We start from the raw sequence: 27,003 nt of genomic DNA, 5'->3' as shown, positions 1-27,003 counted from the left end.
GAAATTACATCTTGAAGGGTCATGATGTGCCTCTAGACATTTATATTTTTTTATTTCATTTATATCTATTATGACTTTTGTTCATTTTAGGGGGACAAAGGAGAAAGAGGACCACCAGGATATGTAAGTGGTTATCCAACTCCATAAAAACTCAGATAATGCCTGCTGTACTGAAACTCTACTGAAGACTATCAAAGCCACACACTACTTCCGCACCCGATTCACTTAAAACAATATTATGGACTGATAGTGGCTAATTATAATATTTATCTTACAGGGTGGTGGTCGTCCTGGCCCTCTTGGTCCTCCTGGCCCCCCCGGAGCAGAAGGAAAGACAGGTGATGTCTGAATAATGTCTTGTCAGTCTCCGGTTGTCCTGTCAAATTCTACAGTGTCTTTATTTGTTCATCTGTTTTCTTCATTCATCAGGTTATCCAGGAGAGCGTGGAGATCCTGGTCCCCCAGGTGAGAAAAGCAAACTTCGACATAATGTAGTAGTTTATAAAAATGATCCTTTTTCTTCATGATCATGGTTTACTGCAGGCCGGTATATTCCTGGTTCTCCTGGACCTCCTGGATTACTTGGAGAGATTGGCCAGAAGGGAGATAAAGGAGCTGATGGACTGTCTCTTGAAGGTCCAAAAGGAGCTAATGGACGACCTGGCCCCCCTGGACAGCCAGGACAGATCAGTAAGAGCCTCTTAAACAAAAATTGCTTTTTTTTTTGTCATGCTGTAATATCATTCTGCAAACTCATGGAAAGAATGAATTGACCATGTCATCGTAAAGAGATACTTGAGATATACACATTCACTTAATCCATTAGGTGAAAGGCTAGTAGTGAGGAGACAAAACGTATAAAGATTCTTGTGTGGTTCTTTTGATTGTCCATGCTAAAGTGTCACTGGCATTGTTATTTCTATTTTAGATGAAAACTGTAATGTTGAAAAAGGAGCTCAAGGCCCTCCTGGACCTCCTGGGTTGCAAGGAGAGATAGGACAGAAAGGTGAGGAGGCCATTCAATCATCCATTTGTTTACTGTAGTTTTGGTTTGTGAAAATTTGAGTTTTTTTGCTCTTTCAGGTGATCATGGTGAAAAATGCACAGAGTGCCCTGTTTCCGGGTCACCAGGTTTGCCTGGTCCTCAAGGGCCAAAGGGACAGCAAGGTTAGAAGCACAGAGCAAGGCTTTGTTTTGGTATGTTTGTTCTTTCTGAGATTATGCATCACACTGGATGTTTTCATTTTAGGTTATCCTGGACAAGCAGGAAGTAAAGGAGAGAAGGGTGTGACAGGACCTCCTGGGCCTGCTGGAATTCCTGTATGTGTATCTTCTATCCTAAATAAACCTTTATTACTTATGTCAGTTTTTTGTGGCACCCTGGATACAAATGCATCAGTAATGAACTGTACCCACCAGGGGTTCCGCCATGGTTTTTGGACCCCATGAAGAGCATATTGACTCGTGCTCCTTCGCACTCCTTTCCCCTTGGTAGAAATCGTGTTTGGGCCCCCTCTACCTTGTCGGGCCCTTGGAATCGTCATAACCTTCCCCTCCATTATGGCACCCCTGGTGACCAATATAAATGTGGATGAAAAAACTACAGAATCCATTACAGAAATGTCAATATAAATTTTACCTTTCTTTTTGCTTGTCCTTAAACTTTAGGGTCAAGATGGCTCTCCAGGTTTATTGGGTTCCCCTGGCCCTCAGGGTGCGCCTGGTGATGTCTATGTGGCTCCAGGGCTGAAAGGAGATAAGGGTTTACCTGGTACTGCTGGAGACAGAGGATTTCCAGGTATCGATGGGTTCCCAGGAAAAGACGGCCAGTCAGGGCAACCTGGACCAAAGGGAGAGCCTGTGAGTACAAAGTCTGAAAGATACACCAAAACAGGCTTGACAAAAGGTTGAATCCACTTTTACATCTAATTTACAGTGTATCTGAATCCCAGATTCTATACTGCAATATTTTATTAACCTTGGAATATCTGCTGTTTTGATTCATAAATATTTTTCTTTGATTAGGCTAGTTTTGGTATTAAGGGTGATCGTGGCCTGGATGGAGATCGTGGTTTTCCCGGCCCTCCAGGTGAGAGAGGTCCTCCAGGTCTTCCAGGCATAGGTCAGCCAGGTGATCCTGGTGAAAAAGGCTCTGCAGGTTTGCCTGGTGCACCGGGAAGGTCAGGATTACCAGGTCTGTGACTTAGACTAAAAATGTGCTTATCCACTGGTTGTCATTGTTCTGCTCTTTAAAATAATCACAATCTCAAATATCTTTGTAGGCGCCAAAGGTGAAGCTGGTAAAACTATGAGTTTACCTGGACCGCAGGGTGCCCCAGGACCTCGTGGAGAGACAGGCAGGCCTGGACTTCAAGGTAAATTCAGGTTATGCTAGCGTGTCATCCTGCCCAAAACCTGGACTCAGTGCTCTGATGCAGGGCAGGTTGTGTTGACGTCTCTTTCACTTTATCACTCAGGTGACACAGGTTTTCCAGGTGAACGTGGAATTCAAGGACTCCCAGGAGGCAAAGGTGACCCTGGACTGCCAGGAATCGGCCTTCCTGGGCCCCCAGGACCAAAAGGCAAGTACCATATATAGTGTCTATAAGTGTCAAATTTTGTTTAAAGGTGAGCTGCACTAATACTCTGCACGTTTAACTATTAAACCTATTAAAGTTCCTCATTGATAAAACGGCTATAGTAGCAAAGATTCTAGGTTTCCATGAATTCACATGTTAGTCTTTATACTGGGTGACTGTAGTGAGAATTACTTTCGCATAAATGGGTGTCAAATTATGTTTCAATGATCTAATCTAGACTCTATTACCTTTCTAACTATCCATCTTTCCCTCTTCTAGGATACTCTGGGATTCCAGGTCACACTGGGATTCCAGGAGAGCCTGGTCGACCAGGTCAGGATGGCTTGCCTGGTCGTGCGGGGACAGCTGGGCAAAAAGTATGATGGTGGATGTCATTTAGACTTTTTATGTATTATTGTTGTATAGAAAATGGTACGAAATTATTAGTGCTGTCAAAAAAAATTAATTGCATCCAAAATGAAAGTTTTTGTTTGCATAATATATGTGTGGGTACTGTGTATATTTATTATGTGTATATATAAATACAAACACATGCATGTATATATTTAAGAAAAATATGTTATGTTTATATATTAAATATTTTTATATATAATATAAAATATAAGAATATAAATATATAAATGTATATACATGTAAATATTTTCAAAATACATGCTGTATGTGTGTGTATTTATACATACATAATAAATATACACAGTACACATACATATATATTATGCAAAACAAAAACATTTTATTTTGGATGTGATTAATCACGATTAATCGTTTGACAGCACTAGAATTATATCACATTTTTCGTTGACCTAAAACTTTATCATATATAGGGTGAAGCTGGCAGGGGTCTTCCTGGTCCTAAAGGTGCCATAGGTCAGCCAGGAGTGCCAGGATATCCAGGAGAGAAGGGTAATTCTGGAATGCCAGGGGTTCCTGGAACTGAGGGACGTACTGGGCCACCTGGACTACAGGGAATCAAAGGTACATTTACTGTGTTGGCTTCTCACAATACTTTTGAATAGACTATTTACCAGATGTTCTGAAAGTACTTCCTTTAGAGGTGACTAAAGAACTTTTAGCAGACAATTTTGTTCATTGTAATTGAGTTCGGAAGTTGTGAACAAAAGAGTGAACATATCTGAGCATTTGAAAAATATCCTGGTGGTTTGGCTTTACTGCTGCAATGCCAAAAGTAGAAAAAGATTTGTTGTGGCTTTACAAAAATTAACTGTCTGGGGAAACTCTTAGTTAATTTAAATAATTTGAAGAACTAAGGAAGATAACCCTAGGTTCCAGTCTTATTTCAGCCTAAACAATTTCCAGTTGGATCTTCTCCAGGGGAAATTTTGACATAAAAAATTGGCAATTACAAAATTCTTTAAGTAAAGCACACCAGCCAAACATTGGGTGAGACTGATGATATTCAAAATCATCCAGTCATCGCAGATAATGTATATTGTCTGGTGAACTTTCAATGTGCTTGAAAAACTGACAAACAGGGTGGAAAACAAGTTGAACAGTGCTCTAAAGTAATGGGAAAAGATGTGAAAGGGCCTCTGACTGAAGACTAGTCATGTTCTGAATACTTGGCATAGATTGTATCGTGCTTGCTTGAAGGACAATAGACCATTCAGTAGTGCAGTCTTGTAGTGACACATGCCTGGACAAGAAACCGTCAGATCTTCTTGAGTTGTTGAGTGGAAATCGCACTCGGTTACTAATGTAACCTCGGTTGCCTGAGATACGGGAACGAGTACTGCATCACTGAGACGCTATGGGGAAAAGTTCCTTTTCTCTTAAACTGAAGCCTTTTCAATAATGCAGTGTAACAGCATGGCTATTGGTTTGTGCAGTATATTTAAAAACGGACCAATGGCTCGGCAGTGGTGTTACACGAGCCTATGGCCACGAAGCCTGCCAGAGCCCGCCAGAATGGACGTGGCCATCTGGCTATATAAGCAGGCATTTCACCATAGGATCCTCTGGTTACTTCGACTGAAGCGACAACTGAGTCGTGCAGCTACATAGCACGGCCAGCAACACAGTACTCATTACTGTATCTCAGGGAACCGAGGTTACATTAGTAACCGAGTACGTTCCCTATCAATACTTCACCCGTACTGCGTCGCTAAGATGCTATGGGAACCAGTAAAATCATGCCAGTACAATCAGGCCCCAGAAGGAATTAAAAAAAATAAAAATAATAGTTAATTTAATAAGGCTAATTTTTTATTAAATAGAAACCTTTTTAAAAATGAGACCGATTTTGTAATCATTGTGTAAAATTAGCCACAGGACATCCCCTTCATCATCATCCCCTTCACTCTACTTTTGAAATGCTTCCATCAGGGCCTAGGTTTAAAATTCCTCTGGCTAGAAGAAATGCTTATAAAAAATAATTTGTCCCAATGACAGTTGTTATTTTAAATCGGATTATTGTTTTTATTATTATTATGCAAGAAAGTGGTTGGTAGTACAGTGTTTAATGGATTAAATGGAATAATGTTTTTTTTTTTTTTGAGTCAGTTGCCCAAAGTGTAATTTTACGATGTGTTAATGTTTGATGAGTTTTTTTAAGTATTAATGTGTATGTATCTATGTCACTAATGTCAAAGACAAATTTCCACTCTATGACAAGCAGAACGGACAATAAAGTTTAACTAGCTAACTAAAAGGGCTAAGAAAATCACCTTGGACCCTTTACACCCAGCCCACTCTCTCTTCGAATTGTTACCATCTGATCGGCGCTACAGTGCACTGACCACCAGAAAAGCCAGGCACAAGAACAGTTTTTTCCCGCAGGCCATATTCAGCCTGAACAATTAAACTTTCATAATTATACATTGTCCATCACAACTGACATATTTATACACATAATCCAAAATTTGTTTATTTGTAAACTGCACACTTTATAAATAATATATCTGCACACTTATAACATATCTGTATATTTATGCAAACAATTACATTGTTTTCCTATACTTCTATTTCTGTATATAGTACGTTTAATTTCTGTTTTGTTTCTTATATTAGTGTTATATTCCATCCCTACTGTGTTATTCCTATGTATGTCTGCACTATCATGTATGTCTGCACTATGTCTGTACTTTCTTCTGCACTGGAAGCTCCTGTCATCAAGTCAAATTCCTTGTGTGTGTAAACATACTTGGTAATAAAGCTTCTGATTCTGATTCTGAAGTGGCTGAGGAGGAGGTATCTGTGAGATAGCCTCAGAGGGGAAGAGCCGCATCTATACACTTTGTGAAAGTGCGAGGAGCTGAAGGACCGTTTATTGATAAGCCACTCCCTTGAAGGCTAATCTCAAGAATCTGTCAAGTCTGTGATGGGGGGCTTTCTGGATATGAAAGTAAGTGTCTTTCGGGTCCAGAAAAAAGAACCAGTCCCCTGGGCATATTTGCGAGAGGATTTGCTTCAATGTGGTCATACTGAACGGCCGTTTCATGAAGGTGCAGTTAAGGTGTCTGAGATCGAGGATGGGCTGCAGGCCGCCATCCTTTTTGGGGACAAAGAAGTAACGGCTGTAGAAACCTGACTTGCTCTGAGCTGGAGGAACCTCTTCCATGGCTCATTTTGCCAGTAAATTCATCACCAGGATGTGTGCGTTCCTGGCACTTGTGAGAAGAGGAAATTTGCTCTCTTTTTGTAAATGTTTGTGTTTTATTTTGCCCGCTATCACAGCAGCTTGTTGTATGGGCACATGAACTGGATCAGAGTTTACACCAAACATATTGTCCTCAGCACACGGAACTGAACGGGGTGCATGGAGGAATACTCGAGGCAGTTTGATGGGTTGTCCAGCTGTAGCGAGACTTCATCCCTTCTTCTTCCTGTCCCGTAGATCAGGATGACGCCTAGGAAACGGGTAGTGTCTGGCTGAGCGGGAACGCTGTCGAGGCTCAGGCTTAACTGACTGGGTGGCGGTGGCAGCAGGTGCAGGCTTCGCGGGCTGCTGAGTCAGGGCAGACTTGGGGTGACTGGGAGCAGATGCAGAGCTGGAACGCTTTGGCCACATTGATTGCAATGACTTCTGCGCAGTGGTGAAGCGTTCAGCGAAGCCTTCAACCGCAGGTCCAAACAGGCCAGTGGGAGAGACCAGATAGTCGAGGAAGGGGACCTTATCCGCGTCCTTGATCTCTATTAAAGTTAGCAAAAAGTGGCACTTGAGCACCACCAAGGAGTACGCTCATTCAGCGAGGGCGAGGCCGTGTCCTGCACGGCTTGGAGGAGTGAGTGACTTTCCACCTGATGGCAATGGGTGGGCAGAGGTGCGCGGCCACAGACTCTTCCAAGGGAGGCAGCTTTTTGTACCCCTTTGCTTCGATGCCATCTACAGAGGTGAGGGCAGAAGAAGACAAATCATGCAGGCGGGCTGAGTAGGGGGTGCACCACGATCTAGTGAGCTCGTTTTGGACCTAAGGGACAAGTGGAGCTTGACGGTGCCCTGGCAGGAACTATTCCTCCAATCGGCTGTGAGTGGGCTCCTCCGGCGAAGACCACTCCAATCCCAGCTCCTCGACCACTTTCGAGAGGATGTGTAATAGTTTGACATCCATCCCGGGTTTGGTGTCACTGGGCTCGGACGACAGCAAGAGGGTAGGGTTGTTAACAGTGCCCGACAGCTCCTCTGCATCTGAGGCTGCCAATGACATGCTGTTATCGAGTAGCTCGTCATCACTCCCACCAAACGAGACCAGGTCGCTCACGGTGGCAGAGGGATGCTGGTCAGGCTGAATGAAGAGGACGGGGGAGGCCTCCCTGTGCAGTGAAAGCGAGGCACACGTTTTAAACAACATTTTTAAATATACTGCAAACAAATGGCCGTGCAGTTACACTGCGTTATTGAAAAAGGCTTCAGTTTAGGAGAAAAAAGGACTTTTCCCATAGTGTCTTAGCAATGCAGTACGAGTGAAGTATCAATAGGGAACTATGTACTGCATAGTACCCCTGTTGAAAAAGACAGCATATGCTGGTTATGTTTGTTTTGAAGCATGGCAGCTGGTTTAAACTGGTCCTAAGTTGGTCATGAGCTGATTTAAGCTGGTCATGTGCTGGCCCCAGCTCAGGAACAGCTCATAACCAGCTTATAACCTGCTCAGGACCAGCTTAAACCAGCTCATGACCAACTAAGGACCAACTTAAAACAGCTCAAACCAACTGTCATGCTTCAAAACATACCTAATCAACATATGGGACATGATCCATGCCAAACACTTTTCTCAGGTTTCTGGCTGACTTAGATGATGCTGTTGTTTTCAGATTGGCAAGGCATGCAGAGTTTCTTATACTGATTGTGGGGTCTTGAAAGGCAGGCATAACTGTGTGTTGTTTTTTATAGATTTGTCTGTGAGGTAGGATTTAACCAATGAGGTGTTAAGGCAGTTTCTATTAGGGCCAGTTCAGACAGGAGGATCTATTCCTTTAAGGAAGGTTTTAGACAATGATTTCAATGCCTCAAGTGTTTTTACCTCAAACTGGAAGAGAGTGTTGGAGAAATTATTTGCATGAAATCAAGGGAGATGGGTTCAATGGGTGTAATTACATTAAATTCATTTTGGATATGCAGGTAATCCTGGACCACCTGGAACTCGTGGTGCAGTGGGGCCACCAGGGCCTCCAGGGCTTGGAGAACCTGGACCACCTGGACCAATGGGGCCACCTGGAGGCCCTGGACCCCTTGGTGAGTTTTTCTATTGATTAACACCCACAAAGATGTACAGTATATGCACACGCCTGCCTAGATGTTCACATTTAACATGGTTTGTAACAAGGTTTTGTTGATGATGTCCTAGGTCAGATTGGTATAAGGGGTGAGAAAGGTTATCAAGGCCTTCCTGGTTTAGACATGCCTGGCCCTCCAGGAGACAGGGGTAGCCCTGGTGTCCCAGGTGTAGCAGGATCTAAGGGTTTGCCAGGGGAACAAGGACCTCCAGGAAGAGATGGCTTCCCTGGTGAACGTGGTGAGCACCCATTACTCCTGGCGTTCTCCTTGCACGTGCTTGTATGCCTTACGATGATTCATATTTTGATTGGGGGGGGGGGGGGGGGGGGGGGGGTGTTTCAGGTCCAAAAGGAGAAATTGGAATCATGGGAATGTCAGGACTCCCTGGACCTTTAGGTCCTGTTGGAAACCCTGGAGAGCCAGGACCAAAAGGTAATAGAACACACATTTGAAACAATTCTTATTATTTGCACTAAATAAGATACTGTTGTCTTACTTTAACAGGGACATGTTCAGAGTTGAATTAGCTGAATCTTTATGATGTTGTTCTGTCTCTTTCAGGTGACCCTGGTTTGACTGGGGTCAGGGGAGTGTTTGGTGATCCAGGTCTCAAGGGTGAGAGAGGAGAGCAGGGTCTACAGGGGCCACCTGGAAACATGAGTGATGTTGACATGGAACACATGAAAGGGGAGAAAGGAGACATCGGAGACAGAGGTACAGAGAGAGAGAGAGGTGTTTGTCATAGAGGTTTCAGGACCAAAACTAATGGTCCTATGTTTTGAAGATGATCTAAACAGATGCAATAAAATATCATGAATCTTTGTTGGAGTTTTAAGGAAGCAGACATCTCTGGATTGTTGGCTTCCGTTGGTGGCTGATCGTCATCAAATATTTTGCTGATTTATGTTGAAATCCAGTGAACTATACACTTATTAGTCTTTATATTTTAATCTTGTCTATCAGGTGATCCTGGTCCTACTGGAGAAAAGGGGTTTCCTGGAACGGCTGGAGACCCTGGAATGCCAGGAAAAGATGGAATGCCAGGTTCACCTGGACAGCCAGGTTAGTTTCCAGGCAATAATCTGAAGTCAAATTAACAGTATAGTTGCTGTTAAGTAACATGATTCAATAATGTTATCATGAGGGCATTATTTGATTACTGCGGCTTCACTGCAGGTGAAAAAGGAGACCATGGAGTCCCCGGGGATCCAGGACAAACTGGGGAACCTGGAGACCCAGGTCTGAGAGGAGACATGGGATACCCAGGTAAATAAAGTGCTCTACACTTCTACATGTGGGTTGATTTTGTGTTTTATGTTTTTGAAAGCGGGTCTGCTGGGGATAATTTCCTGTATTATTTACATGTGTGTTGGTTGCATCACATGACTATTTCACATTAAGATTTTTTAAATATTATTAATCAGTGAAGCAGTTTTGTTATATTTAATGATTTCTTTTTTTTTAAACCATGGTTGTTACACTAAGCTTTAGTGTAATTTTAATGTGAAAAATTATGGTAATAATGTTTGTCATTTTATGAACTATTTGTGTTCATCAGTGAACATTTTGTGGTTCTTTAGGTTCAATGGGGCCGAAAGGTATTAAAGGTGTTGATGGGTCACCGGGTCACCCTGGATTTAAGGGTGTTGATGGGCCCAAAGGAGACAAAGGAGACACTGGTGCAGCAGGAATAGGCATCCCTGGTGCCCCTGGAGAGAAGGTTTGTGTTGTAGGGTTGGACGATGTCTACAAAACTGGCATTGGATGATGTCTGCAGTGAAACATCGCGATGGACGATGACATCAGGGGGGCGGGGGTTGGAGTTAGGGGGTGTGCCCAAAGCGTAAATCTGTATTCAGAAGGGCAAGGAAAACAAAAAACGATTGCCAACGGTTGCCTGTTACAGTAGGCCTACATAAAATTTCACTTACCACATAAACAGACAGAGTAAGGAGAGAAGAGCAGTGTTGCACCACATCTTTAAAATTCAAACACATTTTCTATGAGCGTACGCACACTGGTGGCGCCATTCGGTGTCTGTTCACGGCGCCTAGCAACGATTCAAAACAATGTAAAGATGTAGCGCGACGCGGCTGAGCTTCTCATCCAGTGTGCGACCAGCTTGAGACGATGGTGAATGATTTGCAGATCCCGAGCACAACTGACAAACATCTGATCTTGTAAAATGTGTGCTAAGTACTGCTGCTCCATAGTATTAACAGAGTACATGCGATTATGAATGTTTTTGCGTGATCGCTTTTTAGTTTCACTTTCACTTTTGACAATTTCAGTACCAGGCATAATAACGGCTCCCTGATGCCCACAACTTAGGCTATATACAGTATAATTACCCAACGATATAACTGCGAGAGAAATTAGCCTACTGAAATATATATTTTCCTCCCATCATGTATTTATTCCCTTTTGGGGTCCTGTAGTAGGCTACACAACATTTTCTTTCCGAACACGGTACTGGGAAGCAGCGGATTGTGGGGGGTATGGGGAAGGGGGCGTGGAATCACGATGCCGGCTCAACATCGTGATGTCTATCAGCCATCGGCGATGGACGATGGCATCGTCTATCGGCCCAACCCTATTGTGTTGTTGTATGAGTATAAATATCAAGTCTAAAAATTTGCACATTAACAATACAGTATATATCTTCCTTGGTCTCATCTTATACTTATGGCCATGTTCATACAGCAGCAGAATATGGTTGTTAGTTATGTATTTGTGTGTCATTTGAAAGTTTTATATCCAGTCAGTTTTTCTCATCAGAGCTGCTTCCAAGACAGTTGTGTTTTCTGCACACGACTCAAATGCTCCACTCTCCACCCAAATATAAAAGCTGCTGTCGGTTAATGAAGTCTAGACGGATGAATTCGCGGCTCGATTGGATTGTCGTGTCAGAAAGTGATAAGACTTTCAGTTTTATGGATGTTGTCAACTTTGATATTACTCTGGTCACTGTCGCTATGGTTACTGGTAAGAAATATGGGCTCGACTCCCGTTGCATGTTTGTACAGACAGTATTCCAAACGCAACTGTAAGTTGCTGTGTGAATGGGACCTGCAAGTGAATGCAGTTGTCAATCCCAAAAACTGACAGTGTTAACGTAGCCTATATCTCATGCTTACAGGGAAATGTTGGTGCCCCTGGTTTCCCTGGTGAATCTGGACAGAAGGGACAGAAGGGTACAATGGGCATCCCAGGAACTCCTGGAACTCAAGGACTTAAAGGAGACACAGGACTGATTGGTTACCCAGGCAAGATGATTATAATGACTAATCCAAATTACATTGAAATACTCTTGTTTACCAGCCAGTGCAATTAACATGTTGGGAGAATAATATGATATTTTATTATAATACCAATCATTTTATTTTCTGAGCAGGCTGTCCAGGGACACCAGGTGAGAAAGGTGTCAGTGGGTTGCCGGGGTCTCCAGGAGAACCTGGGTTTCAAGGACGTCCAGGTAAGTCAAACTGAAATTCTCCTTAATATTTGTTTAAGGCACCCATTTAATGTCCCCTGCTGAAAAAATCCAGCATTGGTTACCATCAGGGCTGGCGCCAGGGCACCTCAGTTGGGGGGGCATTTCAATTTCTATGGGGGACACAAATCACATTGAGCCAGGGGGGGAGATGGGGCTTGGAGTTAATGCAATCTGTGATTGCGTGCAGTTGCTGACGCTCGTGAAAGCGTGCAATGACTTTCGTAAATACAGTGAGTGAGTCATGAATTAGCTGTCATCATCAGAGCTCGTGCAGCCAGCTGCGCTGGAGAAACCGCAATGACTGTAACCCGCGTCTGCTCGTGAGTCGCTGGTTTCTGGTTTGCTAGTCCACAACATGGTAAGCATGTGTGCTGGTGGACCAGCATGGTGTTTTTCATGCTAGGACTAGCTTGAGATTTGTTGTCTTTTGGGTGCTGGTATGATCCCGGCAAGACCACAACAAAACTTGTGTATGTGTTACATATCATGTTTCTTAGTGTGTGTTTGTTAGTTAAAGAACAATTTTCCCAATTATTTTTGATAAAGATAAACACATGTTGCTGGTTAAGAACGGTATCATGAAATCTGATGATTGCCAAAGAATTTTGGGGCGCAACGTAGTGGCCAGTGTCAGAAAGCTCCATCTCCACCAGAGGTCATGGTTCTTCCAGTAGGACAATGACCCGAAACACACTTCAAAAAGCACTCAGAAATGGTTACAAACAAAGCGCTGGAGAGTTCTGAAATGGCCAGCAATGAGTCCAGATCTGAATCCCATAAAACACCTGTGGCGAGATCTCAAAACAGCAGTTGGGAGAAGGCATCCTTCAAATCTGAATGACCTGGAGCAGTTTGCAAACTCAGTAGAGAGTTGTAAGAAACTCATTCATGGTTACAGGAAGCGATTGATTTCAGTTATTTTTTTCCAAAGGGGGTGCTACCAAATACCAATTTAAGGGTGCCAATAATTTTGTCCAGTGCATTTTTTGGGTTCTGTGTGGAATTGTATCAGATTTTACTTTTCTTCTCTGTTTTTTTGTGTTGTTCCAATGTAAACAAAAATTATATAAACGAGTACCAAAACATTTGCAACTACACCAATTTTCTGAGAGAAGGGTTGCATTTTCTGATAGAATTGCAGGGGTGCCGAAATTTTTGGCCATGACTATATCAATTATCATATAATCAAAAAGAAGTTATCATATAATTCAAGAAATCATATATTTTAACCTTATATTGTTTTCCTTTGCATCTATAATGTGTAAATAGAGAAATATGCAAGCAAAACCAATGTTTGTCTCCAAAACATTGCTTGTATACAGACAGCTGACCTACTGACACTTATCCATACAAGACAATGCTGGTCAACCAGCATCACCAGCTCCATTTTGCTTGAGACCAGCATGAATTTGCTGGTCCACCAGCTAGACCAGCACTATACTAACATAAACCAGCCTGGACCAGCACTAAACCAGCATAAACCAGCCTGCACCAGCACTTTACCAACAGGAACCAGCCTGGACCAGCACTATACCAGCATAAACCAGCCTGGGCCAGCACTATACCAACACTAACCAGCATAAACGAGCCTGGACCAGTTTGGAATCCATGGTGGTTTATGCTGGATTTTTCTGCAAGGTCACTAGACACATTTAAAAAGTTTCTATACATTAGAATCCTTCTGAGAAAAACAAAACAAGTATGCATGAAGTTCATTTAAAGCAAGCTTCAAATGGGCCACATTTAGTGGAAAATAAATAAAATAAGTTTTTGTTTTTTTTGTATAAGAATAAGTAATTTTTGCATAGGTTTGGTTTCAGTTCTTCCTACATTTAATAAATTGTGATTGCATTTATAAGTACACAAATAGCTGATGAATCATGATTTGTCTGTGAAAACATGTATGCCATTTAGTGGTGAAAAACATAATGATTTTTTATTTTTTTTCTGATTAGGTGAGCTTGGTCTACAGGGTCCTCCAGGTCAGTCTGGGGAGAAAGGTGAGCCAGGGGTAGATGGCATTCCTGGATCCGTAGGAGAGAGAGGAGAAACTGGTAAGATTATGTATAGTTCTAAAAGTGAAAGGTAGCTCAAAAAGGGAAATGCTGTTAATTTAACATGCTTTAGAGTAATGCACATATCTTGGGCTCTTAAAAGACTCTTTTAGGGACAGTGGCTAAATCAGTAATAACTGCAAAGATTATTTGTTTTTATATGCATAGCATGCGCACTAGAATTAGTTCTTAACTTTGTTCTAATGTTAATGAATTCAGAATATTCTAAATCAGAGGACCACGTGACTTTTGTTCCTATTTTGAATGTAAAGGTTAGTAATTTGCTTAAAACACACCCAAACCAAATCCATAATAGAGAAAAAAAACATTTATTTCATAATGAGAGTTTCCCCCATTTACAATTGTTTTAGTTCAATAAAAGGTAGGTTGATAATAATGTAGGTTTATTTTCAGAGCCTTCTTTGATCATATTTACCAAGAGTACCAACAATTCTGACCACATGTGTATATTTCGAATGAAATAACTTCGTATAAAACTTCATGTTATTTTTATAAGACCAGAATAAGAAATTTTTGCATAAGTTTGTTTTTTAAGTTCTTCCTACATTTCATAAATGTTGAATATATTCAAGTACGCAAGTAACTGATGAATCATGATTTGTTTGTGAAAACGTGTATGCCATTTTCATGCACAAATTTGTGCAGCCTCACAGTGATCTAAGACAAACAATTATTTATCTTCTTCAGGTATACCTGGTACAGGTTTGCAAGGAACCCATGGAGAACCTGGCAGCAAAGGTCAGAATCACATATCCTTTATAATTATGTTGTGGAGCACTAGGAGGTCTACTTAAAATGAATAGATTTTTAGTTCATTATTTTCAATGTATAATCTAAGGATATTTTAGTGGAAAGTAACTAAATTAAATTAATACTTCTCCTTATCTCCACACAGGTGACAAAGGCGACCCTGGTCTTCCTGGCATTCCCGGGAGTTCAGGTATTCCTGGAACCAAAGGTGACAAGGGTCTGCCTGGATTCCCAGGGGACCAAGGGCGGCCTGGAGAGAGAGGACTTCCAGGAGCATCCATGGATGGGCCTAAAGGGGACCGGGGAGCTCAGGGACAGCCAGGACATAAAGGTGAATCCTTAAAGGCCGGGACACACCAAGCTGACTTCAAAGAACTAGCGGCGACGAAAGCCGACGGTGTTGTCGCCTCGCGTCGGCAGCATTGGACCAAAAAGCTGCACTCGAACACACCCCACAGATTACAGCTGATGGCAAATTAAGTTTCAAGTTTCAAGTTTACTTTATTTATATAGCACATTTAAAACAGCCAGAAGACTGACCAAAGTGCTTTACACTTGGAAGCATCCACAAGAAAAATTAAAAGGAAACAAGACACATAAATAAGAAATGGAATAGATAAAATACAACCTAATAGGCCATTGAAAACAAATAGGTTTTTAAGAGTGATTTAAAAATCGTCAGACTAGGGGCCGTTCTAATCTCAACTGGCAAGTCATTCCAAAGACGAGGCCCAATTACTGAAAAGGCACGGTCACCTCTACGCTTGAGTCTAGAGTGTGGAATTAAGAGGAGGTTCTGGTCGCAGGATCTCAAACTTCTCAAAGGGGTATACTGGTGGAGCAATTCGGATAGGTAAATGGGTGCTTGATGATGTAACGATTTAAAAACAAATAATAAAATTTTGAAGTGTATTCTAAATACTTCAATTAACACGTGCGTTCTAGAATTAATTGTCTATATCAGCAGCTATCGATAGTATGTATTCGTCATTCAAAAGGAAAAACCGAAACAAAGATAAAAACGAGAGAACCGCAGATATATGAAAAGTAAACAAAGCAGTGCTTGCTTACCATTTTGAATATCAGTAACGTTGATAACTTTAATAATTTTAAGTGGGTCATGTTATGAAAACATGCGCGTATTAGAATGATTGGGAAAGATCACCAGTGTTGTGCAAGTTACTTCCAAACTGTAATACATTATAGATTACTTGTTACTGTTATTTAAAAGTAATTCCTTACCTTACAAATATTATTCTCAGAATTGTAATGCATTACATGACTCCTGTATTACTTTTGAGTTACTTTCACCAAAATAACTACAGAAGTGGAACTTGACATTCTAAAATGACAAAAAAAAAAAAACTGCAGAGCATTTTACATCCAGTAGAGGGCAATATGGTGTAGCACAATGACTGTGGGCTATCCAGGCATCTCGCGAATGTACAGTCTTCTGCCATCTTCACCCATTAGCCGCTTTTACACTGGCCAGTGCGAGCCGGGGCTTACAGCAAGCCGGGCAGGGCTAATAGCCTCGGACCTCGAGCACAGAGGCCGAAATCATGCCGCGTTTCCGCTGTCAGGCCAGTAGCCTTGTGGCACTCCTGTAAAACTCACCCTAAACACGCCTTCACTGGACTACATCACACAATACAAAGTTCCACCAGCGAGAGGGAGATGAATGAAATAAATCGCTAAAGAAATATATCAAGAGCTGTGGTTATTTAGTCTTTATTTACAAACTTGGACACCACACGTGGCTATTGACTGACCACGAACAGGAAATATAACTTACTTGCGGCATTTTTGATTTGTTAATGTCTCGTGGGCTTCCTGGGGTTTTTTTTCTTTTTTTTTTCTTTAAACAATTACATTTTGGGCTAAAATTGTGTTGTAACGCAAGCGTTAATTAACATGTACCGAATAAAATATTACTGAAAATTTATTAGTAATGCCTTACACTACTGCATTACAGCAAAAAGTAATCTGTTACTGTAATGCATTACTTTTGTAACGTAACATCACGTAACATTTAAACAGCCCTCTTGTCTGTACAGCCTTCATTTACGTGCTCTTTTTCATCACTTTCACTTTAATTCCCAGACACTGACTTGTTTGCTAAACTGAACATCCAATCAGAGTTCTCATTCTCGCCGACGGTCCCGCCACCAACGTGAGCCTGACAAGAGCCGATGAGTGGAACACACTAAACAAACTAGCCCGACCGTCACTCGCCGTCGTGCTTGATGTGTCCCGGCCTTAACACCTTACCATACAGGACATTCTGTCACACAATATTTCTCTTATTAGTAGTCTATCAGTTTAAAGGTGTCATTATGATATTAAAATGCAGTTGTCACTCCTGTTACCCAAATAACTTTGTGTGAACTGTATTTAATACTCTAAAACAGGACTGACAGATGTAATCTGCTTAATGTGGCCTTAAGCATCTTACACCTACATCACATTTTTACCACAGGTACCACTGGTGATCCAGGCCCACCTGGCATACCTGGCAGTGCTGGAGATAAAGGAGAAAAGGGAGATGTGGGCTTCCCTGGCCCACGAGGCTCTCAAGGGTATAAAGGAGACACAGGTTCCACTGGTACTCCTGTGAGTTTGTTAAGGCTTCATCTTCAAAAATAAAAACTGTGCCTTTAAAAATTATAGGGGATCATTTAATACCGTTGTGCTCTGTAGGGTGAGCCTGGATTGCCTGGTTATAATGGACCAAAGGGTGAGATGGGACCACAGGGTGTTCCTGGTTTCCCTGGTAAGACCCAAAATCAAATTTGCTTTGACAGAATATTACAATGCATTTCTGTGTGCTTTTTTTGAGTGTCATCCTTCATATTTATAAAAAACAATGCTCAATAGAGATGGTAGATTGAGTGCCTCTGGGTCATTCCAGGTACAAAGGGTGAGGAAGGAGTGATCGGTCCTAAGGGTGACGGAGGTGACAAAGGATTCCCAGGACTTAAAGGTATGAACAAAAATTTGAACTCTGATTTCTATTGAATTATATTATTAGTGTCTATCCACATTAATTCACGCTCCTATGTGTACACTGTAAAAACATTCAAGCGGTTTGAACTAATTATTATTTAGTAACTAGTTCCACAGAAATTTTATGTTCAGTCAATTTCTGCCTTCAAAGTGTTATCTGAATTGTTATTTTTTAGTTGGCTCAACCTTTACTGAAGTAGTTTTATTGTCCATTCAACTAAATTGTTTTAATTGGTCAAACATTTAGAAAACTACAGCAAGTTATGTCAATTAAAATGTAACCGTTTACTCCATGTGTTTTATATGTTACCTCAACTAAGATTTATTATTTGGCAATTATCGTAAGAAATAAATAAACAAATATTTTATAGTTTAACCCTTGTGTGTCAATAAAAAAAATGTCCATGTCAAAAAACAGGCTTAAGTTTGGTCTTATTTTAAAGAAGACCCATGTTCAGTAATTTCACTTTAATTAATAGTTTTTTCATTGCGATTTAAATGAAATAACTGAACATAAACACAGGAGCCTGAGAGAAATGCTCATTTTAGAACTTAAATTTCAGTAAGACTTTATAATAACTTTCATTAATAAATCATTAACATACATTAGCCTATATAATATTGGTAACACTTTATTTTAGGGTCTCTTTACTTGTTGCTTATTAGCATGGATATTACTAGAATAGTAGCCATTTATTAGTACTAATTATGTACATATTAATGCCTTATTCTACATCCCTATTCCTACCTAATACCTAAACTTTCCAACTACCTTACGAACTTTTAATAAGCAGCAAATTATGAATTTATTAAGGGAAAAGTCATAGTTAATAGTGAATAAGTGTTCCCTATTCTAAAGTGTTACCATAATATTTAACTAATCATTACTTAATATATATTCAGATATCTAGAAATATGAGATAATGTGCTTGTTAATGTTAACTAATGAACTTATTAAACATTACCAAATGATTAACAGATCATTATTTAGTGTAAATCGAAATGCTTACAAATGTCAATAAAATTTTAATTCATATGATCATGCATTAAAAAAATTATTTGCAAAACACTGAATTTGTTTGTATAATTATGTCACAAAATTATCTCCATAAGTATCTCCCTGACAAGGCTGCTTCAACACTACTGTGGTTACTGAAACCATGCCTTCTTTCTTTGCGTGAACATTTTGGTGGATTACGCAAATATTTCCACATAGTGAAGTAGACATGTGGGGGCGTGTTTGAATGAGCCGTTTTAGGGGGGCGAGTCTTAACTTTTATAAAGAAATATCTCTTTGGGTTTGAGACTTTAGTCTTTGCAACTTTAGGGATCTCAACTATGCACAAACAGCTTGTAACACTCCAAAGAGAAAGGAAAACTTGAAATCGCATCACATCACCCCTTTAACAAAAGCTTTTAATCATTGCATAACATCTGTTAAAATCATTTGTAGATTTTCAAGATGTGCATGATTATATGAATTAGAAGTTTAATGACATTTGTAAGCATTTTAATTTACACAAAATGTTAATTATTAGGTAATGTTTAATACATTTATTAATAAACATTAACAAGTACATTATTTAATGTTTCTAGATATGTGAATACACACTCACCACCCACTTTATTAGGTACTCCTGTTCAATTGCTTGGTAAGACAAATTGCTAATCAGCCAATCACATGGCAGCAACTCAATGCATTTAGGCATCTAGATGTGGTGAAGACGACTTGCTGAAGTTCAAACCGAGCATCAGAATGGGGAAGAAAGGGGATTTAAGTGATTTTGAACGTGGAATGGTTGTTGGTGCCAGACGGGCTGGTCTGAGTATTTCAAAAACTGCTGATCTACTGGGATTTTCACGCACAACCATCTCTAGGGTTTACAGAGAATGGTCCGAAAAAGAGAAAATATCCAAATGCCTTGTTGATGTCAGAGGTCAGAGGAGAATGGGAAGACTGGTTAGAGATGATAGAAAGGCAACAGTAACTCAAAAAACACTCGTTACAACCAAGTTATGCAGAATACCATCTCTGAACGCACAACACGTCAAACCCTGAAGCAGATGGGCTACAGCAGCAGAAGACCACACCGAGTGCCGCTCCTGTCAGCTAAGAACAGGAAACGGAGGCTACAATTCACACAGGCTCACCAAAATTGGACAATAGAAGATTGGAAAAACGTTGCCTGGTCTGATGAGTCTCGATTTCTGCTGCGACATTCAGATGGTAGGGTCAGAATTTGGCGTAAAGAACATGAAAGCATGGATCCATCCTGCCTTGTCTCAATGGTTCAGGCTGCTGGTGGTGGTGTAATGGTGTGGGGGATATTTTCTTGGCACACTTTGGGCCCCTTAGTACCAACTGAGCATCGTTTAAACGCCACAGCCTACCTGAGTATTGTTGCTGACCATGTCCATCTCTTTATGACTACAGTGTACCAGCAGGATAATGCACCATGTCACAAAGCTCAAATCATCTCAGACTGGTTTCTTGAACATGACAATGAGTTCACTTTACTCAAATGGCCTCCACAGTCACCAGATCTCAATCCAATAGAGCACCTTTGGGATGTGGTGGAACGGGAGATTCGCATCATGGATGTGCAGCCGACAAATCTGCAGCAACTGCGTGATGCTATCATGTCGATATGGACCAAAATCTCTGAGGAATGTTTCCAACACAAAAGGGGGTCCAACCCACCGGTGTATCTAATAAAGTGGCCAGTGAGTGTATATAAACTAATGATCTGTTAAGCATTACATAATGTTTATTAATGATTTACAAATGAAAGTTCCTATAAAGTGTTACCAAAATTTCAAATGGCACTTAGAGGCTTTTGCACACAAAATATTTTGCATATACACACACAAAATATCAGAACACATTGTGTGTCCACCAAACTGCTTCTTCAAATCCGTATTTGAGCTTGAGTATTTGGTAAAACCGCTATACTGAATGCTATACTTTATTGTAAACATTGTACGAAATGTCTGCTTTAAAATGTTTAATATAAGGTAGTGAAGGCCCCCCTGGACCCCCCGGGCCGCAGATATATGTAAAGGGAGATCCTGGTCTTCCAGGACCTCAGGGTCCCCCAGGTTTAGTTGGAATTCAAGGCTTCCCTGGACCGAAAGGACAACAGGGTGAGTATTTCAAATATCTAAATTTACAAGTTTATGAAAATAGTAATTTGACATCTAACACACAACATCCCTCCTAGGTGTGATGGGACTTCAGGGTATAAAAGGATCCAGTGGGACACCTGGCTATAACGGACATCCTGGAGCCAAAGGAGAGCCTGGACAAACTGGACCTTCTGGTAGGTGCACAGACACATAAAATATTAAGAGCCATTACCAATCCCACACAGCAGAAAAGTTCTGCAAATTTCAGCAGAACTGAAATGCCTTTCATTCATAAGATTGCTTATGCTTGTCGATCCTTATTTTATTTCCTAATATCTCTTTTCTGTAGGCGCCAGAGGGTACCCTGGACCTGCAGGACCTAGTGGTTTCCCAGGTGGCATCGGACCTCCTGGCTCTGCCTCAATGGACCACGGCTTCCTTGTAACCCGCCACAGTCAGAGTGTTGATATTCCACAATGTCCAGAGGGAACGACGCTGATCTATGATGGATATTCCCTGCTGTATGTCCAGGGCAACGAGAGATCACATGGACAAGACCTAGGTTAGCACGACAGTCACACAGATCACGTATTTATTCTGAAATATTAATCAAATTTACGTTGACGTTCTGCTCTCTTTACCCAATAGGTACAGCTGGTAGCTGCTTAAGGAAATTCAGCCCAATGCCTTTCCTCTTCTGCAACATCGACAATGTATGTAACTTCGCTTCTCGTAATGACTATTCCTACTGGCTCACCTCTCCTGAGCCCATGCCCATGAGCATGGCCCCTGTTACCGGTGAGAGCATCAGACCCTTCATCAGCAGGTTTGTGATCTTTTATGAATCGTTTGATATTTCTGTGAGTAAGAATTCCTCGTTCTTCTCATGTGCATGCATGTTTTCCTGTGTCAGATGTGCAGTTTGTGAGGCTCCTGCTATGGTGATAGCTGTGCACAGTCAGGCCATCCTGATCCCACCCTGCCCTCGTGGTTGGGATTCTCTCTGGATTGGATACTCTTTCGTCATGGTGAGGAGAATAAATAAGCATTTTTGCTGCACAATATATCAAAATAAAATTGGTATGGCAATATGTAATAGCTCGCTTAATGCTTTTATTTTAGTTAGATAAATTATGAGCTGCATGTGTTTAAATGAACACAGTGGTTTAATTAATTAATAGTTTAATTAAGGTGTGTACATGTCTGTACTGCACCTCGATAATGTGACTAAAATAGGAATACTCCATGTCTTAATTCGATTTGTGTTTACTTCGATTATGATTCTAGCCTATGATTATGACTAGATTATGAGTTTATGAGGATTATATGAAAATGTGAACTTATGCCTACTGTGTAAAGGTCTGACACTCTCTCTCTCTGTGTAACAGCACACCAGTGCTGGTGCTGAGGGCTCCGGTCAGGCTCTGGCCTCTTCGGGTTCTTGTCTGGAAGAGTTCCGCTCGGCTCCCTTCATCGAGTGTCACGGTCGCGGCACCTGCAACTACTATGCTAACTCCTACAGCTTCTGGTTAGCCACCATAGAGGACAGCGAAATGTTTAGGTAAGCTTTTACACACTTTATATTTTTGAGTATTTATTAACTGTTATGGTGTGTTCACACCAAAAGATAATTTAATTATTTGTGCGAGTAGATTGCATACAAAGTCAATGCAAACACGCGAATAGACGTGAACTGGGTGACATGATTGCCGCTCAATCGCGTCTTCTGTGCAACAGTGACTTCAGATTTCTGATTGCTTATAAAAAAACTTATCACACTTCCGCGTTCGAAAAGCGGAGGATTCAAATAACGCCTAAAAACGCGTGGAAAACACTAGGCGCGCCACTTTCTCCTTCTTTCAAAGCGCTCTGTAGCTTGCACGCTATCCTTGTGCTCCCATGATGTCTGCCGTTGCTAAGCAACCTGGACCCATGCTCTCCATGAAGACACGGATGTTTCAGCAAAGGATAAATGGATTTCCAGCTCTAAAAATCGCTTGCGCTCTGCTACTAAATTTATTTAAAATTGCTATCTCTGTACAGCTATGATCAGTTATTCCTCCATCTTGGCTGAGCTTTCAATGTTGTTACGGGAAAGGATTAAGTTGATTGGTTGGTTCTTGTCACATGACCAGCGTTGCGCATGCGGCATTCTGAAAAGTTGAAATGTTTTTATCTCAATGCGGTGTGGACGCGCCTGGAAAAAAATGAGCGCACCTGCCATGCGTGCACATTTGAAATAACGGACTTGAGCGCGCAAAAGATGCGATATGTGAACAGCCCCTAAAAGAACTTCAGCTGCAGCCTCTATCAATGGTTGTGCCCATAGCACGGCATTGTTGTGGATTATTTATGTAGAATTCAGCACAGATACATCTTCTAAAGACACCAATCTGAGTTTACAACGATTAATTGAGTATTATGAAACCAAGGAATAGGCTATGTTGTCAAGATATCCCAATGCGTTTTTCGTAACTTAAACAGAAGCTGGCGAGCCATACTGTAGGCAATTCTTCACTATCTGATCACCTTATTTCATTACAGAACAGCGAGAAAACTATACAAACAACATATCACATTAAAAAGCATTAGAATTAGCCAAAGCTTAAAACAGTATTCACGACTGAAGTCTGTATAGAAGGATTAAATTAAAGGTTTAAGGCAAACTTGTATTAAATATAATGCTCACATTTTTCATGCACTGACTTTATGATTTAAATAAAGAAATATTTCCAGCCTATAGACAATAATTCAAAATAAGTTTGATCATTTTAATCGAGTTATATTCTCAGTGATTGCATGCAACGATTAAATGTCATTATACTGTGAACAAGAACGGGAGGTTAAACAATAAATATAATGAAAAACTAAACATAAAAAAAAAATTATATATTAAAAATTAAATTAAATCAGTCCAAGTATTCTTCTGGCAGTAACTTGAGCCGCGCGCTCGTGCGGACGCGAGTATAAAGCTTTAACTGTCATTCAGTATAAGCGCGCTGCTATTCAGCTTCCACACGCCAACAGTAAATCCTCTCTGTTACCACAAGAGAGCCCAATCATTTTTTGATGATTTAGGAGCATTTTTATTGTTTATGTCTCACTACTGTATAAAGCATTAATAAGTCCTCCCACTTAATGTAACCAATGACCAAGTTATCTTAAAAAGATTGGAAGAACAATTAATTAATTACTTTATTCTTCAGCTCAACTGGGAAGTCGTGGTCTAATGGTTAGAGAGTCGGACTCGTAATCCAAAGGTTGCGGGTTCGAGTCTCGGGCCGGCAGGGATTGTAGGTGGGGGGAGTGAATGTCCAGCGCTCTCTCCACCCTCAATACCACGACTGAGGTGCCCTTGAGCAAGGCACCGAACCCCCAACGGCTCCCCGGGCGCTGCAGCATAAATGGCTGCCCACTGCTCCGGGTGTGTGTTCACGGTGTGTGTGTGTTCACTGCTGTGTGTGTGCACGTTGGATGGGTTAAATGCAGAGCACGAATTCCGAGTATGGGTCACCAGTATGTCACTTCACTTCACTTTTCAACTGAGAGACGACTAATATTATATAGTTGGCTAGTTTTATGTTATAGTGTCATTAAAAAATTGGTCAGAAAAATAATTTCTTCTGTTACATGTATCTTTTTAATTAATATTACTTAGGATAAAAATGTACAGTGGACCAAGTACCCAGATGAAGTGTAGCATTATCACTAAATAACTGTTTATCTAATATCATATTTTCTTTAATAATAGATACATTTATATTATTTTATACTTGATAAGATATTTTAATAAATAAATTGATCATTATATATGCAGTTTTAGAATATTACCTTTCAAATATTATACAGATCAATATTACTGCCCTTTTCCGGAACAGTGAAAAATAACAATATATGATTTGATTTAAAATTGAATGTTAAAAATAAATTAAATTAGTAAATTAATAGATTAAAATGAACAACAGACCTTATGTGAAGGAAATATTTATTCAGCAAATGTAATATGTGATTCTGTGTATTAAAATGAATACAAAATGGAACATACAAAACATTTATTGAACAAAGTATGCATTTCAGGATAAATAAAAATCTTTTTGTCTGCACAATTAGGAGCCACTAAAAAGATAAAAACTCCAAGAGAAAAAACTGAAAGTGAAAAAAAAAGTTTTTTTTCTGTTCTCTTGTTAATGTCTGTGTATGTGATTACAGCAAACCTGTCCCTACAACGCTAAAAGCTGGGAATCTAAGAAATCGCATCAGCAGGTGTCAAGTGTGCATGAAGAGGGTATAGACCAGCCTCAGCACTGCATCTGCTCTTTATGTCCCAGTTTTACGAATAAAACAACAAACATATGGTGCTACTTTTGTGAAAAACCATGGAAAAACTTCAAGAACCCACAGAAAAATATCTGTCTCATCATTTATAGCAATGGAACCCCAAGATCTACTGGCACCTTTGCCTCATACAGAGCGCTTAACTAACATTGTTCCGTTGTGTCTAATGAATGACACCTGTTTACACTTGCACTGAGTTTATGTATTAGTAAGCAGGTAACCATCTTCAGCAAGAATCCATATGGATCGGATGCTATTCCGTCCAGCCCTTCTTATGTTCTTTTTTTTTTCTCAGTTTTATTTATCATGCCACTCAACAATATCAAATGGAGAAACCTTGTTTATTTCTGTCTAAAATGTATAATCAAGCAACACTTACATTATAGAATTGTATATTTTATTTTTTCCTACTTCACGTCAGTAAGTTTGTCAGCACCCTCTTTGTATGATGTAGGAAAAGCAAAGATCAAGCTTTGTTGTAAATATAGTGCTCTATTTAGTTACTTAACACTCTGTCACCATAATCTCTTCAGGTAAATGCCATCGATTTTGTTATGCTTAATTATTTATGAAAACGTATGAGATGAGATTTTAAGCACCAAGGGGCCTTTCCTTTCTACATTGATTTCTTTCTGTTAACCACTGCAGAAGACCATCATGGCACATAAAATGTAATATTCTGCAACGTTTTTTTTTTGTGAATCAGAATGTGGCCTTTAGACTGAAAACGTCCATTTATGAATCTATGTTTTGATGTTTACGCTTGTTCATATGTGCTTGCGGCTGTGCCTGGTCCATCTTCCTTGTGCAGAAATGTTGTCATTGCTCTTGTTTAATGGCACAGTTTCAGTCTCTGTTTTCCCATGATGACATTTAACTTCATTTCCATTCTCACATAGATGTATACAGTCCCTTCAGTATCTGTTTATAGCTCTAATAAATATAATCAGACATCAGATGTTGAGCAAGTGCACTAGCAAGTCACCTCAGTTGCCTTTACACTTATTTTGTCAGGAATTCAAGCTTATTACATCTTTTATCACTCTATTGGCTTGAACTCATCAGCAAACTCACCTGACTTGATTTCAACCACATCTATGACAAACTTCAAGAGGTTATCCAGAATTGAGGGTCTGTATCTGAAGGAAGCATTGTAAATTTGAACATTGCCTATGGATTCTGTTATATGTCCTGAGTTTCTTTTGTCTTAATGCCTCAGATACCAGACCAAAGAACCTGCACATGTCCCCCTTACACAGTGGATTTGTTGCTCGTTATTTTATTATTATTTTTATCATTAAATTTTACACTGATAATACTTGACTATGCAATCTACATTACTTGCTACAAAACCTTCCCCATAGTTGACCTTTTGGTTTCAAATTGTTCTACTATAGCCAAGTAAATAGCTAGTTGTGTTTAAATTTGAAAGTGCCTTACATGAACTCAGTCACGGATGTGAGCCTAAATGTCCATACTTTAATGTCACTGATCTCGCACACATGCTGTATCTCTGTGCATTGATGTGCCCATGAAGTATTAACGGCTCTTGTTTTGGAATATGTTAAATAATACAGACATTGATCGCAATTTGTGAATATATATATATATATATATATTTTTTTTTTTTTCAGTGTCAATTGAATTTCAGTGATACCCCACCCTATACTGTTATACAATCAAATGTTTGTGTAAATGTGTGATGGATTTGTCTTTTTTTATATTAAAATAAATAATATATATATATATATATATATATATATATATATATATATATATATATATATGACCCTGGGCCACAAAACCATTCATAAGGGGCATTTTTTTAAAATTGAGATTTATACATCATCTGAAAAAATAAGCTTTCAGTTGATGTATGGT

General features: G+C 40.2%; 1 protein-coding gene across 1 annotated transcript in view; it reads left to right on the top strand.

The window, feature by feature from the left end:
* The window catches only part of LOC306876885 (uncharacterized protein), a 60,844-nt gene extending 34,408 nt beyond the window's left edge, over positions 1-26,436 (top strand). The window contains exons 17-51 of the mRNA XM_079428327.1: positions 91-123; positions 278-338; positions 430-465; positions 544-690; positions 929-1,006; positions 1,084-1,167; positions 1,250-1,320; positions 1,669-1,860; positions 2,026-2,194; positions 2,283-2,375; positions 2,478-2,582; positions 2,859-2,956; positions 3,425-3,575; positions 8,179-8,292; positions 8,405-8,572; positions 8,677-8,766; positions 8,896-9,048; positions 9,298-9,396; positions 9,511-9,600; positions 9,915-10,054; positions 11,474-11,600; positions 11,729-11,809; positions 13,786-13,884; positions 14,593-14,643; positions 14,801-14,986; positions 17,135-17,268; positions 17,356-17,428; positions 17,567-17,638; positions 20,677-20,805; positions 20,883-20,981; positions 21,137-21,349; positions 21,436-21,613; positions 21,701-21,815; positions 22,176-22,348; positions 24,997-26,436. Coding sequence (XP_079284453.1) covers positions 91-123; positions 278-338; positions 430-465; positions 544-690; positions 929-1,006; positions 1,084-1,167; positions 1,250-1,320; positions 1,669-1,860; positions 2,026-2,194; positions 2,283-2,375; positions 2,478-2,582; positions 2,859-2,956; positions 3,425-3,575; positions 8,179-8,292; positions 8,405-8,572; positions 8,677-8,766; positions 8,896-9,048; positions 9,298-9,396; positions 9,511-9,600; positions 9,915-10,054; positions 11,474-11,600; positions 11,729-11,809; positions 13,786-13,884; positions 14,593-14,643; positions 14,801-14,986; positions 17,135-17,268; positions 17,356-17,428; positions 17,567-17,638; positions 20,677-20,805; positions 20,883-20,981; positions 21,137-21,349; positions 21,436-21,613; positions 21,701-21,815; positions 22,176-22,348; positions 24,997-25,078 — 3,984 coding nt within the window. The 3' untranslated portion in view covers positions 25,079-26,436. The remainder of the gene's footprint in view (positions 1-90; positions 124-277; positions 339-429; positions 466-543; positions 691-928; positions 1,007-1,083; positions 1,168-1,249; positions 1,321-1,668; positions 1,861-2,025; positions 2,195-2,282; positions 2,376-2,477; positions 2,583-2,858; positions 2,957-3,424; positions 3,576-8,178; positions 8,293-8,404; positions 8,573-8,676; positions 8,767-8,895; positions 9,049-9,297; positions 9,397-9,510; positions 9,601-9,914; positions 10,055-11,473; positions 11,601-11,728; positions 11,810-13,785; positions 13,885-14,592; positions 14,644-14,800; positions 14,987-17,134; positions 17,269-17,355; positions 17,429-17,566; positions 17,639-20,676; positions 20,806-20,882; positions 20,982-21,136; positions 21,350-21,435; positions 21,614-21,700; positions 21,816-22,175; positions 22,349-24,996) is intronic.
* The last annotated feature ends 567 nt before the right edge of the window (positions 26,437-27,003 follow it).

Source organism: Barbus barbus (genome assembly GCF_936440315.1).
Source record: "Barbus barbus genome assembly, chromosome: 11".
NCBI classification, from domain to species: domain Eukaryota; kingdom Metazoa; phylum Chordata; class Actinopteri; order Cypriniformes; family Cyprinidae; genus Barbus; species Barbus barbus.
This window is presented reverse-complemented; position numbering and strand designations above follow the sequence as displayed.